We start from the raw sequence: 19,572 nt of genomic DNA on the forward strand, positions 1-19,572 counted from the left end.
GGTCTATCTTCAGCCTGCGTACGCATCTAGCGTGTTATCGCGGACTGTGCTTTACCCTACAATATTATTACGCGATTTTTCCATAACGCGATGTCCTTCAGGAACGCAACTACCACCACGTTATAGGAGCACACGACTGGACTATGGAGTGTTTTAGTATCGGGCGTGGGTGGTCATAAAGAGTCGCAGTGATGTCTTGCTTAAACGAGCATTGAGGCATTGGTGTTCACCTCCTGCTTTACAGTCCTGCAAATCCAGTGGTGGAAATTCCACATTCCCAGGACAGGGGCGAGTCTCTTCATAGGAGTGGCGCTCACCTTAAAGCCAGGATTCTGACTGTGAAGAGACGGAATTACATGTTAAATCTACACACAAAGGTGCCCCCCCTCAAGACTACAACAGCACTGAGCCCTCGGCCAAACTGAATCCAGCCCTTCTTGTCAACAGCGTGGGTTGTGGAATGGCAGGCAGCCAGTGTTGGCCTTGACTGGTATCTCACCTCAAATATTGACCCAGTTACTCCACCTCCTGCTCCCATCATCCCCAGTGGTCCACGTTCCCATCTAAAACTGCGTGCGCGGGGCTTTTTTTAATTCCTGACAAAACAGCAAGCACATGTCCCCTTTATGGGAAACGTGTGCAATCCCCACGCCGATGTAAAATCAACATTCACCCCCCCCCACCTCCCAACCCCGTGACCACACACACACAAACAAAAACCCACACACAGATCACTCTTTGTACTCGCGGTTCGCTAATCCATAAAACGAAGCGAGCACGCGCGTGTGTGTGTGTGCGCGCGCTCGAGAGAGAGGGAGCGAACGAACGAGCGAGCGAGCGATCTTGAGTAGGAACCGAGAGAGACGCTGCAAGAGGTGGGGAAAGCAACACGTGAGAGTCCAGGAGCCATGGCGAGACTTCGTCTGCTGGGCTTGTGTCTCGTGCTCGCTCTGCCGACGTGGACTGGAGCGGGTCCCGTCGACGGGAATGAGGTGCGTGTTGTGATTTACGCAGTTCGTTGAACTCCTACTTAAAACTATTACGCAATTTTTTTTTCACCGGGTAAGATCCACACTGAGTTGCTATGTAGGTCTTTTTGCAGAAGCGACCCTGGCCATCGCAAATGACAGCTTCAACGAGGTGACAGCTTATCATCATCACGTGGACATTTATAGCCGCAGCCAAATACTCTAAACGCGTGACGTTAATTCTAAACGTGGAGGGGAAAACCGGAATAATAACTTCACTCCAGTGGGTGACATTGGTGGTGCAATGGTTAGCGTACCCACCAACCTGGGTTTTATACTCGGCCATGGCTAACGTCATTGGCGAGTGATATCCAAACCAGTCCTCCTGGGTCGATCCCCTCCCCTGTACTTGAACTGATCGGTGTGGTGAAATATGGTCAAAGAGCCCCCCACGACGAACACAAAGTGGGGAGAACCGGCGGAGGGATATGTGTATGTTCATAAGCTGTTATTGGCCACACTCAAGTTGCCTTTGAGCTCAGAACCTTCAGATTTAACTGGAGCCCAAAGTTGCAACCTTTTTTTTTAACTACTTCGATCTTTTCCTGGAGCTCATTGCCAACTCGTCGTTACTATTGCTGTGTCATCGACAAATGGTGCGCCACGGTGGCTAGGAGATGTTAGCTACCTCGCCTGGTATACAGGAGGTCGTGGGTTCGATTCCGACCCTGACGCCTGCTGTATATTTGGAGTTTGCATGTTCTCCCCGTGGTCGCGTGGATTTTTCTTCGGGTCCTCCGGATTTTCTCTCCACATTTAGAATCAACGTCACGCGTTCAGAGTATTCGGCTGTTATAAATTTCCACGTGATAAGCCACTTCGTTGAGCTATCATTTGTGGCCAGGTCGCTTCTGAAAAAAGAGCCACGTGTTCCTTACCTGGTAAAGAAAAACAGTTAATCGTTTTTTTTATAGTTTAAATCTGACATGGCTCATACTTTGGCCATTTTATGTTCGTGTCGGTTTTGTTTCTCAACACAATTTGCAACGAACATTTTCGCACGTCGCTGTCAGGAGCTTTCTCGAAACCGTGGCACCGCTTCCCGAGTCCCTTTCACGTGTGTACTTTGCAATTCCATGCCCTTTCTCAGTGGAGCCACTCCATTCTCGTAAACGGTTTTCAAGTGTTTTTGTTTGTTTTTTAAACATGAATCATTACATTTTATAACACCGCGCTGCACGGTTGTTTGCTCCTCGCTCCCGAGGAGAGAGAAAGAACGACTTAGGAGGCGCAAAAAACCGCAGACAAGTGGCAAATGCAGCCAGGCGCTAAAACGGTGCCAAATCCACACCCCCCCCCCCCAAGGTCTGCGGTTCTCTGCGTATTAAGGTGTTGTTCCAATTAATTAGTTTTTATACATGCGGGATTAAACCGGAGCACCTGGAGAAAACCCATGCCTTGTGCGAGGAGGCAGCACTCCATCCCCGTACAGATGGAAACAGGTGGCGATTAGTGCACATGCTGTACGACGTCGTTTTGATCGACATTGTACTCACCGCAGAGAACTGTCGCGACACGACCACCGCACTCGATGATAGCGGGCGCCAAACTGTGCCACACACCCTCCCGCATGGCCTTGTGGGAGCCTCGGTACGCCTTCTAACCTGAAGACGTACCGATAAATATATGTCTTCTTCTGATTCCGTTACGATGAGACGTACACGTACGAAACAACTGATGACGTACGTACACGTACGTCATCGAAAGGGTTAAGTCTGATGAAACGTTTCCATTCCAACTGCTGCACAAAGGAGCCGAGTCTGTGTGCATTCAGCACAGAGCGGGCAATCGGCCTTCGCCCGACATTGGTGCTCTCTTAGACTTGGGACTTTATTTCAGCCGGTAAGACCCACTGAGCGAAGCAGCTCTCTTTACGCGGACCGATCCTCGCTCACTGCGGTGGTGCGTACATCCTTGCTTGCAGGACGCCACGCCGAAGATAACGGAGATGAGCATCGTGTCGCGGATCACGTCGCGATACGCCCACACCACCATCAACAGCTGGCTGCTCAACACGGCGTCGCGTGGCAAGGAGGTCACCTTCCACGTGCAGCTCCCGGAGGCCGCCTTCATCTCCGCCTTCTCCATGTGAACTTTCATTATTTCCGTCGTCGGTGGTTTGCGGAGCGGCGGCAGCGTCGCCAAAACAACGCATCGACTGTCGACGTTTTGCCGCTGCCGTTACGCTTGCGTCGACGCGGAGGGGAGCCTCGCCGAGTCTTCAGTCTCCGTTTTTTCGGGAGGGTCCCGTTTGCGCAGGAGGGGGTGGGCGGGTGGGGGGCGACGATTGCGATGTGTGAAAAAAATAAGAATCGGTTTTGCGCAAGGAATCAGGTCCGCGTTAACGACATCCACTTTGTGGCAAAAACATGCAAACAAACATGCTCACCGGTGTCACACCAGGTAACGCCATAAGGTGAACAGTACAAATCAGTTTCAAAGACAATACATACATTATTATTATCATCAGAGCATGTTTGCATGTTTTTTCCACAAGTACGTGTGGTTAATACAGACTTGATCCCTTGCAAAGGGAATAATCTATTGGGTGTTTGACCATCTTAACATCTGTTTCATTGTCACAAAGGGCAAAACCTTTTCTTATTATTTCATACTTTGACACTGGCAAAACTTTTTTTATATGTATAAAAAATGCCTTAATACATTGATGATGTCTACAGTATCATCATTAAGTTTTTTTCCCGATACCCTGATGAAGCCCTCATATGTGGCTGATAGGTACACAAATATATATTGCACTGTCAGTAACGCATCTCCATTGGAACCGCGTTATAGCGACCTCCTACAGCGCCGTTTCACACAGCGCGACGTTTACCAAGAATGCATCCTGAGCGCCGCGAGAGGCGTGGCCGTATTTGAATTGAGCAAACTGATAAGAACCCGGGGAGGGGGGGAAGGCGATGGGTAGAATTCGATAGTGGAGGTGCGCGAGAGAAGAATCAGGAGGAGAAGGCTGTGTGTGGCCTGCTGTGTGGTGGTTTAACACCGTGGTGTGAACGAGACTCGCCAAAGCCGATGGGACATGTTAAGACAGGGGTCGGGAACCTTTTTGACTGGGAGAGCCATAAAAGCCAAATATTTCTAAATATATTTCATTGAGAGCCATATAGTATTTTTAACGTATAATAAGTTAAATATGTCTTACTTTTAATGCGACTTCTGGTGTTGCATGGTTTTGCTGATGGCCTTGTAGTCTGATTCATACGTGGTGAGGTTGAGCTTCATGCAGGCGTGACCCGTGAAATTTATTTAAGTATTTTTAAATCAGTTCCAAACTGATTTTTTTTTTCAACTCAAAATTGTCTGGGAGCCATATGCCGTCACTGGAAGAGCCATATATGGCTCGCGAGCCATAGGTTCCCGACCGCTGTGTTAAGATGATGAAGTAAGAAAACACGGACATAATTCTAGTAGTTACCGTCACGCATCTTTCGTGTTATCGCGGACTGCGCTTTAGCCCTACATTGTACATTATTTATTACAACGCGATTTTTTCCATCATGCTGTGCTCTTCCGGAGCGCAACGACCGCCGCCGCTATAGGAGAACGCAGCCTGTAAGGCCCGCTCGTGTCGGACGATGAGGTGACCCCGTTTCGTGTTCCACCGCTGCTCAGGACGGTACGGAACAAGACGTACCCCGGCGTTGTGAAGGAGAAGGAGCAGGCCAAGCAGGTGTACTCGGCGGCCGTGGATCGGGGCTGGTCGGCCGGGCTCGTTGCTACCAGGTGAAAGCCTCACAGATGTCACCCCCCCGAGCCACCCACCAACTCACCCATCCACCCACCCACCCACTCACTCATCCACCCACTCACTCATCCACCCACCCACTCACTCATCCACCCCCCCACCCATCCACCCACCCACCCACCTACTCATCCACATAACCATCCACCCATTCACCCCCCCACCCACCTACTCACCCATCCACCCACCCACCTACTCACCCATCCACCCACCCACCTACTCACCCATCCACCCACCCACCTACTCACCCATCCACCCACCCACCTACTCACCCATCCACCCACCCACCTACTCACCCATCCACCCACCCACCTACTCACCCATCCACCCACCCACCTACTCACCCACCCACCTACTCACCCATCCACCCACCAATGCCTCAACCTGACCCAGGCAATGCACGGTTTCTCATTTCTCTTGATGTACGTCCATACGTATGTTGAACGTCTTTCGTGGCGAGCACAGTATTGGGTCTTGGCGAGCGTAGTATTGGGTCTTGGTGAGTGGTGTGAGCGTGGTGCTTTGGTAGGGATCGAACCCACGACTTCCTGTATACCAGGCGAGGCAATTAACATCTCGCCACCGTGGCGCCCGATTATACACACAGCTGAAACCCGGACTCGATCTCAGCAGTCTCGCGACCATGGCTACGTCCGGAGTTGTCATCCGTTCACCGCAATGGATGGTGAACGGCGGTGAATTCACTCCCCCTCTCTCCCCTCGCCTTGCCCCACACGCACTGTTTAACTGTCTCTCTCCTTATCGCTTTGCCCCTTGCAGATGGCATGCGAGGCTGGCGATCATTTGCTGAGCTGTGAGCTTCTGTCCACTAACCTTATTTGCCCACTACTCAGGTCAGGTCACGCAGGGATAAATCGACGGGTCCTGCGTTTATGGAATGTTTTTTTTCTAGCGGATTTTTTTTTCCTTGGGTGGCACTCTCGTTCTTGTTACAGGTGGAATGATGGCCAAACACACGTGAAGGAAACATTGGGCTCGATAGATTCTATATATATGTGTGTATAGATTGGGCTACATTAATGTATAGTGGTTAATCGGGTTGGTTTGTTCATGTGAGGTCACAGACACTTATGTAAGAAGCCGGGTCAGGTGACACAAGAGATGGTGACTTCCTGTATCTTTTCCCTATGATGCTGTGGCGCAGGTTTAAAACCTTAATTCGTACCTAAACGCTAAATGTGGCTTCGGGGATCGTTCGTCAGTCAGCTCAACCCGCGGCGAGCGAGCTGAAAGGATAACAATAACAATCGTTAAACGCGTGTACAGTCCACCACGTGACAATTTAATTTGTTTGGCTGCATCGCGTGGTGGAGGGTTGTTACGACACACATTTGGTCAGATCGTGACCACGTGACTGAACCCGAAATTCTATTATGAATCTGAACATTTGCTGCGAAAATCTACGCGTTACATCTCAGTGAATCGGCAGCAGCAGACGATACAAAATATAACGACGCGAAGCCCGATCCACAAAGATGAAGGAGACATCACACCGATGCACCACTCTGCTGCTCCTGATGCGGTTATTTGGCTTGACCACCTGAGTGTGAAATAGAAGTCGTTGCTCTGCATCTACGTCAGCCGTACGGAAGAAGAAGATGCAGCAGCAGTACGACAACGACGACGATGATGACAATAACGATGATGATGTTCGATGATGATGACAATGATGATGATGACGACGATGATTACGATGATGACGTTGACAATGATGATGACAATGATAATGACGATGATGACAATGATAATGACGATTATGATGACGACGATGATGACAATGATGACAATGATGATGATGACGACGATGATTACGATGACAATGATGATGACCATGATAATGACGATGATGACAATGATAATGATGATGACAATGATAATGACGATGATGACAAGGATGATGATGACGATGATGACAATGATAATGACGATGATGACGACGATGATGACAATGATGATGACAATGATGCTGATATGACCCCCGTGCCCCCGCGTGCAGAGAAAGGGAAACGGACAAGTTCACGGTGAGCGTGAACGTGGGTGCTGGAAGCCGTGCGCTCTTCACCCTCAGCTATGAGGAGCTCCTGCAGCGGAAGCTGGAATGGTGAGCGAGCGCCATGGCCAGCACGGTGACACACGGCACCAATTCACCACGACGCTCACCACAACAGGAGTAGATGCCACCGCATCACCAACTCACCATGACGCTCACCACAACAGGAGCACACGCCACCAACTCGCCAAGATGCTCACCACAACAGGAGTAGATGCCACCGCATCACCAATTTACCACGAAACTCACCACAACAGGAGTAGACGTGACCGCATCACCAATTCACCACGAAACTCACCACAACAGGAGCACACGCCACCAACTCGCCAAGATGCTCACCACAACAGGAGTAGATGCCACCGCATCACCATCTCACCACGATGCTCACCAGAACGTTAGCACATGCCACCACCCAACTTGCTTACGACACTCGCCAGTACATCACCATATGCCTCCACCTCACCAACTCAACCCCGACGCTCACCTGCGCAACTTTCACCGTAAAAGCACTTGCCGACAACTAAAAAAACTCACCACAACACGAACCAGAAGGCAGCGGCACCTCACCAAAACCGCCACTGCAACATCAACAACCCACCGCCGGTGTTGCCAACTCACCACTCGACCCCAACTCACCACGGGCAACACCACTCACTACTTGTAAATCGTTTTTCCGCCGCCCCCCCCCCCCCAATACTCGCCAACCGTACTGATTTCAGCCGTTGACTTTTCCGATTCGGTCCCCGCATGGTGGTTTTCAAGCTGGAAATTTCCCGGTGCAAACAAATTACGGAAGATCACAGAGCGGAGAGTAATTCGCTTTTGAAATTTGGTAGGGTTAAATGCTCGGCAGCCTACCACACGAATGCACGTATTATGGACTTCTTTAGCACCGTACGTATTCAACCATGTTATTCGGAGGTGCGGGGGAAGGACATCAAACAAGACACGTAAAGCAGTTCTAAAGAAATACGTTTCCAATCTAGATGATTTAAAAGTAAGTAGCTCCAGTGGCTTCATAATATCAGATGGGAAGAGCGTCCCAGACGGCTGCAGAAGCCGGTGTTGCGGTGACCGTCTTTGTTCGATGGCGAGCCAAAATCTGCTGCGGCGAGGATGACCGGAGTTTGCGTGATGCTTCACGCTCCTTGACGACATCAGCAAGGCTAATCTCCTTGCGGCTCAGGGTTTGGCAGCCTTACCTCCTTCACCATCGCCTCACTCCCACTGCTCACCGTCACCCCGACACCACAGCGAGCCACGCCGCACAACCGCCAAGTCAATCACGGACCCCCAAACCAAGGCTCGGTTACTCTGTGGCGCCATTCACGGGCAAGGCCTCACGGCGCTCTACAGAGAAGTGCCAAACCGTGAACGACCGCTCACAAATATATTGGCGAATAAAACTAAAAATGATAATTGTTTTTTTTACCCTTCTATCTGGCAACAAAACTGACACCTTTTTTACAAGGAGTCATGTTTGCATAGACCACAATACCTGCAGTCATAATGCAAACAAAAAACATAACTCTGATAATATATGCACTGTCCTTGAAGGTGATTGGTCCACACCCGAGGCAGCTTTCCTTAGAGCCTAGTCTCCATCGGTGTTGGACCAGATGACGCCAAAAGGCGCACAACTCAAAGACAATGCACCATCAGAGTATGAGAGCTCGGGGTAAGCATTTACACCATTGGAACCTCATTTGCCAGTAAACTGGCAAATGAGGTTCCAATGGTGTAAAAAACTATTTTTTTTTAAACGATGTAGAAGGCACGGAGCCTCCACGGACAGGTGGTACGTACCAGCGAGAAGAGATACATTCTAAAACGGGGGGCCCGAAAGACTCCACCGACCAGGAGTCCCTGGTGATGTCCTGGGGAAGAGCATTGCCCCACAGACAAGGCTCCTGGCTGCTACCGAAGGCTCTGTCGCCCACTGACTGCAGGTTTTAAACTAAAACTATTAAACAATGTTTTACTTCGCCAAGTAAGGATCACTGAGCTACGTAGCTCTCTTTCGGATGCAACGTGGCCAAAATTGTTGCTTATCGCGTGGCAATGTACAGCAGCCACATACTCTTAACGCATGTGGAGGCAAAACCCGAATGGCCCAGAGAAAATTCCACGAGAAGAAAATGCAAACTCGCAGTATACAGCAGGTATCAGGGTCGGGATTGAACCCACGGCCTCCTGTATACCAGGCGAGGTAGTTAACATCACGTCACCGTGGCACCCCTAGTCCTCGGCACACACAGCAGGCAACCGGATTCTCGGCTAGACCCGAACTCGCCGACTGCGCGGTAATAAAAGGCGAACCGTCGGTCCCTCCAGGTACGAGCACGTGGTGAGCGTGCGTCCCCAGCAGACAGTGGACAACCTCACGGTGGAGGTGTCCATCGAGGAGAAGGCCGGGCTGTCCCGGATCACCGTGCCTCCTCTCCGCACCAGCAACCTCATCACCAATGACGTCGGTGGTGAGTGCGGTGGTTGAGGAAGGCCTCCCTCCCTCCCTCCCGTGCGAGCACCCCAACACGACCTCGGCACCGTCGTTGTCGTCAGCACGGTGGGGCGCGTGCCCTGGGGTGCAAGAGGAGTGAAGCCTGGACGTTGTTGCCAGTGCCTTACGCAGTGGAAGCCACCAGCTCGGGTCGGGTGTTGTCACTCGGTTTCATTCCATCCGCTGGTTAAATTCGATACTGTTTTTGCGCACGATGGCACTGAACGTGGCTCGGGAGCTAAATGCCGATGTCGACGTCTGCTTGGCCACGACGAGAGGGCTTAAGGAGAGAGAGAGAGTTCGTGTCGTTTTGCTGTTCCTCCATTTAAGGAGCATGGTAAGCCCACACACAGTAAACCCACACACAGTAAACCCACACACAGTAAACCCACAGTGTGTTTACTGTGTGGCTCATAGCTTGGTTTGCATGACCACAGTCTCACGACCATGGCTTGTCTTTAATGTTACACGTGTGACGGAGACGAGCGAATACACCTGTTGACCTTCTGATGCGGTGGATGGTTCCGCCAGTGTCTTCGAGTGCGGCGCTCCATCACACGTGAGTGGGCTTGGCGCAGGCCACTTTACTTATAAGGGACGAACAGCCAATGGAGTGGCAGCCAAGGGACGGACCATGCTCAGGAGAATGAAGGAGCGTCCGCTGTGGAGATGGAGCGGATGGCATCAGCTCATGTGCAGGAGCTGGGTGGATTGTTGCATCCTGGAATCTTGAGAGAGAGCAGCGGCTTCGGGAGGCCTTCATCCATTTGTAGATAATAGCTGATGATGATGATGATGATCACGATTTTGTTGAAATGGAGGCGCAATAATGATGGTACCTCCTTAGATGTGCAGATAGTAGTGTAAGGTGTTGTTTGATGTCGCGCTCCATACATCTGGATCGCAGCCCCCTTCAGATCTCACGTTGGACATCCTGCATCAAGTGCCCATGTCTCGTAACTTAAGGAGCTACCAAACGTCCTGGTCTTGGACGGATAAACCTGTTTTTTTAAAGACTGTCCTGGTGCCCAGAAACGTTTACAAAAAGAAAAACCATGATTTTCTCCCAGATTATCATTGGGTCTAATGACTCGTTTTCAGGAGGGCCCTGATGATGACGAAGATGAAGATGATGATGAAGACGATGACGATAATTAATGCACGTGGTGTTGTGATTACCCCTCTGCAGTTGACGCGAAGCCTCCGCCTGCCACCTCCATCGTGCGCACGGCCACCTCGGTGGTCGTGCGGTTTCAGCCGAGCGTGGAGCAGCAGCTGGCGCTGGCGGAGGATGGAGTCCTCGGAGATTTCATCGTCCGCTACGACGTGGAGCGAACGGAGGAGGCCGGGGAATTGGAGGTGGGGACGCGGGCCCGAGAGAGAGAGAGGGAGAACAACCCAACCGATAATAATAATCGCAACACGACCACGAACCACGAAGGGAATTGCCGCTCACAGACCTCAAATCGCCACTCGCAGACCTCGAATCGCCATCCACTCACTGTCAAACTCGAACCGCTCACCACTCGCGGATCGTGGACCATGAGCCACTCATCAATAATGGACCATCAATAACGATACACTCAGAGTCAAACTCGAACCGCTCGCCACTCGCGCATCATGGACATACCAATGATGGACCATCAATAACGATACACTCACTGTCAAACTTGAACCGCTCGCCACTCGCGGATTATGGACCATGAGCCACTCACCAATGATGGACCATCGATAACTATACACTCACAGTCAAACTTGAACCGCTCGCCACTCGCGGATCATGAATCATGAGCCACTCACCAATGATGGACCATCAATAACGATACACTCGCAGTCAAACTTGAACCACTCGCCACCCGCGCATCATGGACACACCAATGATGGACCATGAATCATGAACCACTCGCCAATCACAAACCGTGAACCACTCACCAATCACTACCAAAAATTCACGAACCGCCCACTAATCATTGACCAAAAATCACGAACCACTCACTAATCACCGATCAGAGGCGATGTACCATTTACCAATCACAGATTACGTATTCACGCACCGCTCACAAATCAGCAACCACGGGCCACGGACTGCTTAACGCCTAACCACCCCACACCCCAGTGGGGGGTTCAGAGTTTAAAAAAATATTTCCCCGATCCACCGACACGTGTTGCCAAAGTGCTGGATCAGCGTGCGGGTGTGTACGTCGCCCCGAAACCTTGTGTGTGTCCTGCACGTGGTGAATGTGGCACTTGCCGTGTCCTTGAATTTCAGATAGTGAACGGCTACTTTGCGCACTTCTTTGCGCCAAAACGGCTGAGCGCTTTGCCGAAGAGCATCGTGTTTGTGATAGACGTGAGCGGGTCGATGGACGGGACCAAGATTAAGCAGGTGAGACGCCGAGACAGCATGGGACAAGGGATACCTGATGGAGGATGTTCAATGTAACACTTAAAGCGAAAATACGTTGTACTTTTTCCCTAATTCTAGCCTAACTGTGCTCTCCGTGTTAATGCCATGAAAGGAATAGTCCGTTCGTATGTCTCGCGGAGCAGCGAAGCACTTTGTGTCAGAGAGCGGCTCGTGAAAGCGGATATAACAAAGCTACGTCTGAGATTCCGCCAAGTGATTTGGTCCATACGGTAGGAGACAGCCCTTTCCCGCTGGCCCTGTCGCGAAGAGTGCTTCGAGGTGTTGGTAAATGGCAGTAGAGCAATGGGTGTGGGCCACAGATTTGGCTAACTCACTGGTTTGAGTCAGGTTGTGAATTTAATCCGTATGTTGAGAGTTATCCCCTCGTGTGTGTGACGGACTTTCTCCGGGTCCTCCCGGCGTCCACCCCCATGAAGCCAAACTCTAATTGTACGTATGTATGTTGAACTTCTTTCGCATCGTATGTAGCCAACCGTGCGAATGGCAGGTGCAGGCAAGGGCATCAAAACTAAATGCAAAAGTCAGTTCTAAAGAAATTCGTTTTCAATCCAGATTCAAAAGTCTATAGCTCCAGTGGCTTCCTAATATCGGAAGGAAGAGCGTTCCAGACAGCCACAGAAGCGCATTTGAAAGCGTGCGATGCGCTGACTGTCTTTGTTCAATGGACAGCCAAAAGCTGCTACAAGGATGACCAGATTCCACGTGATGGTTTATGCTCTTTGATGAGATCAGCAAGGTATTGTGGTTCATTTGTGACAAGCAATTTGTGTGTAATGAGTGATATCTTTTAACGTATTCGTTCCTCAACCGGAAGCCAATGCAAAACCGGAAGCCAATCGTTAATGGCACATCACTAATCATTATGCGTTGTCATTTAGACAAAGGAAGCGATGCTGAAAATCCTGGGCGACCTGAGACCAAAGGACCACTTTAACATCGTGACCTTCTCCTACGGCGTGAAAAATTGGGTCAGTCGAGGCCTGGTGAAGGCTTCAGCTGAAAACATCGAGGGCGCCAAGAAGTTTGTTTCTGCCATGGTGGCAGACGGAGGTGAGGGGCCAGGCACTGTTGTTAGATGAGCCACCATGACACTCGGTTCCCCTTGTTGGGGGGGAGGGTCGGAGTCACGGGAGCCTCTCTATTGAGGACTAACGGGCTAATCGAGACGTGGTGGCCACGACACTTCTTCTGCCGTGGTAGGCTGGGCATCAAAGACAGAGACAAAGATCCCCCGTGTAGCCTTAACAGACTGTTGGGGCAAGTGCTGTTAGCAAGTAGCACCTATGATGGCCTGAAACGGTACACGAGGGGGTGGGTGGCCAGCACCACACTCGTCCGCCTTTGTTTCCCCTAGTGGCGATGTTAACTACACACCGCACCGGGTACTCAATTGAGGCCGAGTCGACCTAGGGGAGGTCCAGGATTGGTTCAAATTATCGTTACCGGCGTTGGCCATGAGTGGGAATCGAACTCGGGTTGCCTGGTTCGTAGCGCGGCATAGCGCTAACTGCTACTACAGCACCGCTCCCCACATCAGACACAACCAGACACACGGCGGGCTGCTCGGGGCGGGGTAGGGCTCAGTGTCTCCTGTCTGTCTCCTATCTCCTGTGCGTGTGTCTGCTCTTCTGTTTCTCTTGCCCACCTCTCCCCTGTGTCCCCCGTCCCTCCGTCTCGTGCATCTCTGTCCTGCGTCTCCTGTCTGCCTGCCTTCCATCTGCCTCGCGTGTGCACTTCACGTCTCGTGCGCTCGCTTCTCCTGTCCGCCTCGCCTCCCCGACCATCCGCCTCCTTTGCGTCTTACCTTTGCGTACTTGTCTGCTGCACGTGACCCCACGCCAGAGGTCGCAACCGGGTACCCGATACCCGTACCCTACCCGATACCCGGCTACCCGTACCTGGCCAGGTATGGGTACGGATACCCGTTTGCGACCCTGGTGCGGCCGGGTACGGGTACGGGTAGGCCGTGAGTCACTGGTGAGTAACCGTTTGTCACTCATTTCGGGTAGGGTACGGGTAGGGAACAGGTACCCGTACCCGGCTGGGTACGGGTACGGGTACCCATTTGCGACCCTGGTGCGGCCGGGTACGGGTACGGGTAAGGAATCAAAACCCGTTTGCGACCTCTGCCCCACGCACAACCCCCCACAGGGACAAACATAAAGGATGCCCTGTCCGAGGCCGTGAGCCTCCTCAAATACCAGGAGGTGAGCAAGGAAATGAGCGTCCCCCTCATTATCCTGCTCACGGACGGGCAGCCGACGGTGGGCGAGACAAACGTGGAGGTCATCATCAAGAACGCACGCTCGGTCATCGCCGGCCTCTACAGCCTCTACTGCCTGGGCTTCGGCCAGGATGTCGAGTTCAACTTCCTGGAGAAGCTCGCGCTGCCCAACTCGGGCTTCGCGCGCAAGATCTTCGAGGACGTGGACGCGACGCTGCAGCTCAAGGGCTTCTACGATGAGGTGGGCACGCCGCTGCTGTCCAACGTCGTCGTCAGGTACACCGGCAACGAGGTGGCGGCACTCACGCGGAGCACCTTCCCCAACTACTTCAGCGGCTCGGAGATCGTGGTGGCGGGGCGCGTGCGGGGCGACACGGGCAGCCTCGTCGCGACCGTCGAGGGGCTGAGCGAGAGCGGTCCCACCTCACTCGCGGTGGAGTGCGTCGTGCCACCGTGGCCGCGGCCGTTCCCACCGCGGCCGTTCCCGCCGCGGCCGTTGCCGCCGACCGCCGGGCCCCCCGAGCCGCCGAGCCACACGGAGCGACTGTGGGCTTTCCTGACCATCAAACAGCTGCTGAAGGAGAAGGTGTCGGCGACCGACGATGCAACGAAGGGGCGTCTCGACAACGAGACGCTGGCGCTGTCGCTGCGCTACGGGTTCGTGACGCCGCTCACGTCGATGGTGGTGACTGTGCCAGACGACGGTGAACAAGACAAGGGAGGCGATGAGCCCAAGCCGAAAAAGACCCTCGAAGTCGAGGCCGAAGGCAAGTGTGACCCAACCGAGCACCAACCCGGCGTTGTTGGCTGGCAGCAGCGTGGCTCTTTTTGTAATTCCCGCGCCGGCGCGGCAAGAAACCCGAGTTCAACTCACGACTCGGGCGCATTTCTGCCTGGCGTTCGTATGTTCTCCACCTATTTTATAATCTAAACCAAGTTTCTATTTTACCAGCTATACAGTTCCTTTTGAGAAGCGACCTGCCCACAAATAATAGCTCAACGAAGTGGCTCATCACGTGGCAGTGTATCGCAGCTAAATACTCTTAAACGCGTGATGTTGATTCTAAATGTGGAGCGAAAAACCGGAAGACCCGGACGGCAGGCGTCAGGGTCGGGCTCGAACCGACAGCCTCCCGCATACCCGGCGAGATAGTTAACATCTCGCCACCGTGGCGCCCCATGGGTGTCTTCCGGGTTTTTCCTATTACTTTCCAGAACCCTCTTGAAAACAGAACCTTGAGACTCGGCGAGGCTTTCCTGGGTAAATGAGCACAATCGTTAATTAGTTTAACACGTAGGCTTTCGCGACCAAAATTATTCATAATCAACGTTTTTGGGTTAGATCGCGTTATTTATAAATAGACAGCTACATGCTTAGTGCGGCCTGGAAGCGTATTATTAAATAATACATATTACAATTCCTTATAGGGGAAACAAACACTAATTAACTGATTACTAATGTAGCATATAATTCCAATAACACACATTACAACTGATTACTAATCTACAACTAACATCGTAACAACTGCCTGATTACTAATCTAGTATATAATTACAATAACCCCCCCCCCCCGCCCTCAATTCGTTGCACCTGATGAGTTGATGAGTTAATGATGACGTCACCCTGCTGCTGCTGCTCTATATAAGACCGGGAGCCAGAGCAGAGCCTCACCATTCTGGCGAATTGCCCGATGAGGGGGAAATCGCCCTGGCTCGCCAGGGGAGACACCAGGAGCATCGAGGTGATCCTTCCAGCCCGTCCGAATCTCAAGTGAGACCTAGCCACCAGCCCCGAGGCCTGCGAGGGCCCTGACAGTGTGGCCAGGGATGACCACGCTGCCAAGAAGTGGGGACTGCTGGAGAATGGAGACGGAAATCGCAACAGACGAAGAGGGGAAACGGCGAGAGTCAAGGACCACGAGAGCCACCCGAGTTGCTGAAGGAGACCGGGATGACCGAGCAGCCCAGCTTATGCTCGCAGCAGATGAAATGGAAGCAGGGAGTGCGTCAAGAGAAATGAATGCCACCTGCACTGCTGCGGGAGCCTGGGACGACAGAGTCGGCCAGACGGTGACTGCAGGAGACAAGAAGAAGACGCGGCGAAAGCAGAGGGCCACCGACACCACCTACGCTGCCGGAGGGGACTGGGGCAACCAGACCGACCCGCTGGCAGCAGGGGGATGCGTGGAGGAGGCAGGGAGATGGATGGAGGGGAACGTGGCGGAGGCACGGCAGAAGGAGAGGATGGAGGAACTGGATGGGAGGGCGGGAGCTGATGGAATGGGTGAGGGAGGCCGAGGAGAAAAAGGTACGGTGTCCGGACGCAGAGATGCGGGGGCCCCCGAGTGGAGGGTGTGGAATGAAGCCAGAGAGACCCCAGCAACCCTGGGGCAAGGGGAGGCCCGGAGGGAGAACGTGACAGTGGACGCTGGACCGGTGGGAGCTGGGAGGCCCCGGGAACGAGACGGGAAATGGCGAGGCGGGGCAGGGGTGAGTCTGACACCACCTCATGTCAAACGACATAATTGCGTCAGAGTAATGATGAAGGACGAGGTAGCAGAAGAAGTGACCATCGACCGAGCGACCTTTGTACGGTCAATAATGATGGGCTTGCTACAAATAGAGCCGACAGACTTGTACTGTTTGATAACTCTGCCGGGAGGGAGGGCGTTTGATGTAAGCTTCAACTCAAGCCCCCTGCTACAAAGATTTATGACCCGCTTCGAGGAAAAGGCGGAGGAGAAGCCATTGATGTCAATGAAGCTACAACTGTTATCAGAGCTGGACACGAAGGTGGTGACTATTTTCCTATACAATGAAGCCCTACATGACCACGACGTGGAGGTCTGGCTAAGACAGCACTGCTCGGTACTGTCGGGCTGTAAAAAGGTGAGGGACTCAGTGGGGATATGGACAGGGGCAAGGCAATGGAGGGTGCGGCTGAAAACAGAGGGAGGGAACTTGAGACACATCCCGAGTGCCCTGAACATAGGAGGCAACCGGGGATATGTTGTGTATGCCGGACAACCTAAACTGTGTAGGAGGTGTGGGGGCAGCGGTCACCTGGCTGCAGTGTGCAAGACAAAAGTCTGCTATAGATGCAAGGCACTGGACCACGAGGTAGAAGAATGCAGTGTTCCGGCACAATGTAACCTCTGCGGTAGCCGAGAACACCTGTACAAAAATTGTCCGGAGTCGTACGCCAACAAGGTTAGGGCGTATAGGGTAGGAGGAGCGAGGGATGAGGAAGGGGGTGGGACCAAACTGGACCCGGATAAGGAACTGGTGAGGGAAGGACGTGGGGAGGTGGCTGAGCAGCAGCCACCAGCGACGGATGGAGGGGGAGAAAGGGAGAGGCATGCAAAAAGAGCAGAATCGACATCGAGCGAGCAGGAAGAGGGGCTGGCGGGGGAGGGGAGCGACGGCATGGGCAGCATCTCCGAGACGACCGTGGAAGACTGGGCGGAGGCGGTGGAGGAGGATGAAGGAAAAGGGGAACGACAGCAGGAGGAAGGCGGTAGCGAGACATGGGAGGGACCAATCGGAAGGAAAAGGAGGATACGGAGAGCCCCAAAAAGAGGCGCCCCTTTAGGCAGCACGGAATCCTCGGACTCTTCGCTGGACACAGAGGCCTCGAGGGAGGGGATGGAGGAAATGGTGGAGAGCCCGCGCAGGGGGAAACCCTTGAGAACAAGGGGCAAAATGAAATTGCGGGAACTGGCGAATGAAGATGGTTACGGAGGGCGAGCGGAGAAGGCCACTTCGGACTGAGACACATTCCAACATGGAACTTTCTGTGGCGTCCGTAAATGTGAGGAGCTTGAAGGGAAAGGGGAGAAGAGGAGCAATAATACAACTGCTACAGGCTACCAAGTGGGAGGTGGTCTTCCTCCAGGAATGCCACCTACCATACACCCTGGGCCGGGAGGAGCTGTTGGAGAGCTGGGATGGCTACTACTTTTGGTCCGGGAGTAATGAAAATCGATGCACGGGGGTGGTTACCCTCCTAGGCAGGAGGGGTATACAGATAGTCGGGTCCCAAGAGGTGATCCCGGGCCGCCTCCATTATGTGGACGTGTCTTATGGAGAGGCAAACCTGAGACTAATAAATGTGTACGCCCCCACGACGTGCACAGAAAGAGTGGACCTATGGAATAATGTAGCGACCCTACTCGTGACGAGACGGCAAGTCATAATGGGGGGTGATTTTAACTGCCTGTTGTGCCTGGCAGACCTATTATCGGTGGCTGGGAGGAGGAGGCTCGATCCTTCCTCTAGGAAGTTGAAGGAGCTGATAGAGGATTTTAAAATGACTGACACCTTCAGAAAGGTACACCCGGTGAGACCGGGATACACGTGGTCGGATAAGGGTGGTAGAAGGCAATCACGAATAGATTTCATCTTTGTGTCTGCCAATGTGAAGGTGGATGGAGCAGACCTGGAACCCTTCCCCTTGTCAGATCACAATTTGGTGAAGGCAAAGCTCGGTATTCCAGGTGGCCTGAAGATGGGGAAGGGAACCTGGAAAATGAATGTGAGCCTGTTGGAAGACAGAAGGGTTGTGGAAGACTTTGTAAGGAAGTACAAAGACTGGACGACCCTGCAGGAATGCTTTGCCACGAGGGTGGAGTGGTGGAGCATGGTGAAGGGACGGATAAAGGCCCTCTTCCAGACACATAGTAGAAGGAGGAGTGTAAACAGGGAACTGCAGCTGTGGAACGCTAGAATCGAGAAGAAGCACAGGTTACTTGAGCTGGGATTCCCGGTGGGTGAGGATATACGAAGATTGAAGGGAAGGTTATCCTCGGTATTGGAGAAAAGAGTCAAACAAATGGCATACAGGGCAAGGGTCAGGGCAACGGAACAGGGAGAGAAATGTACGAGTTTCTTCTTTAAGAAATGCAAGGCAGGAGACAACACACTTAGGGAATTGGTGAGTCCGGTCAGAGGCAGGCAGGCAACGACAGAGGGTATAATAGAGATAGCGGAGGAGTACTATGGGGAGTTGTATGGGAGGAAAGGAACGGATAAGGGAATAAGGGAGGCACTACTAGGGGAGCTAAGACATGAGGTTAAGAACCCAGAGGTACTGGGAGGGAGGATCCAGATGGAGGAAGTGGAGGAGGCAGTGAGGAGGCAGAATAAGAATAGGACGCCAGGACTGGATGGAATTCCAGCAGAATTCTATATTACATTCTGGGATTTAATGAAAGGGGACATGCTGCAGATGTATAGGGAAATGCTGGAGGGTGGACTGGTGCCAGAAGAAATGTGTGAGGGGCTCATCATACTGATGTATAAGAAGGGGGACCGGAGAGAGTTGGGAAACTGGCGTCCAGTTACGCTCCTGAACTCGGACTACAAGATTATGGCAAAAATAGCTGCGACGCAACTGGGGAAGGTGGTGGAGGGAGTAATCGAACCCGACCAGACGTGTGCGGTGCCAGGAAGAAGGATTTCGGACTCCCTGATTTTATTAAGGGAGGCAATAGAGGTAGAAGGCGAGAGGGGATGCCCCCTAGGGCTTCTTAGCCTGGATCTTGAGAAGGCTTTCG

The 19,572-nt window shown here is 52.5% G+C and overlaps 1 protein-coding gene across 2 annotated transcripts in view; it reads left to right on the plus strand.

Moving 5' to 3' along the window:
- The first annotated feature begins 727 nt into the window (after positions 1–727).
- Positions 728–19,572, plus strand: part of LOC133356836 (inter-alpha-trypsin inhibitor heavy chain H4-like) — a 40,068-nt gene continuing 21,223 nt past the window's right edge. For both annotated transcript variants that reach the window (XM_061574552.1, XM_061574553.1), the window contains exons 1-9: positions 728–992; positions 2,953–3,116; positions 4,665–4,775; positions 6,812–6,916; positions 9,200–9,342; positions 10,555–10,724; positions 11,635–11,751; positions 12,672–12,843; positions 13,945–14,784. In XM_061574552.1, coding sequence (XP_061430536.1) covers positions 909–992; positions 2,953–3,116; positions 4,665–4,775; positions 6,812–6,916; positions 9,200–9,342; positions 10,555–10,724; positions 11,635–11,751; positions 12,672–12,843; positions 13,945–14,784 — 1,906 coding nt within the window. In that variant the 5' untranslated portion in view covers positions 728–908. The remainder of the gene's footprint in view (positions 993–2,952; positions 3,117–4,664; positions 4,776–6,811; positions 6,917–9,199; positions 9,343–10,554; positions 10,725–11,634; positions 11,752–12,671; positions 12,844–13,944; positions 14,785–19,572) is intronic.

The sequence above is a fragment of the Lethenteron reissneri genome, chromosome 55 (assembly GCF_015708825.2).
Source record: "Lethenteron reissneri isolate LAM-NWPU_2019-01 chromosome 55, ASM1570882v1, whole genome shotgun sequence".
Taxonomy (NCBI): Eukaryota; Metazoa; Chordata; class Hyperoartia; order Petromyzontiformes; family Petromyzontidae; genus Lethenteron; species Lethenteron reissneri.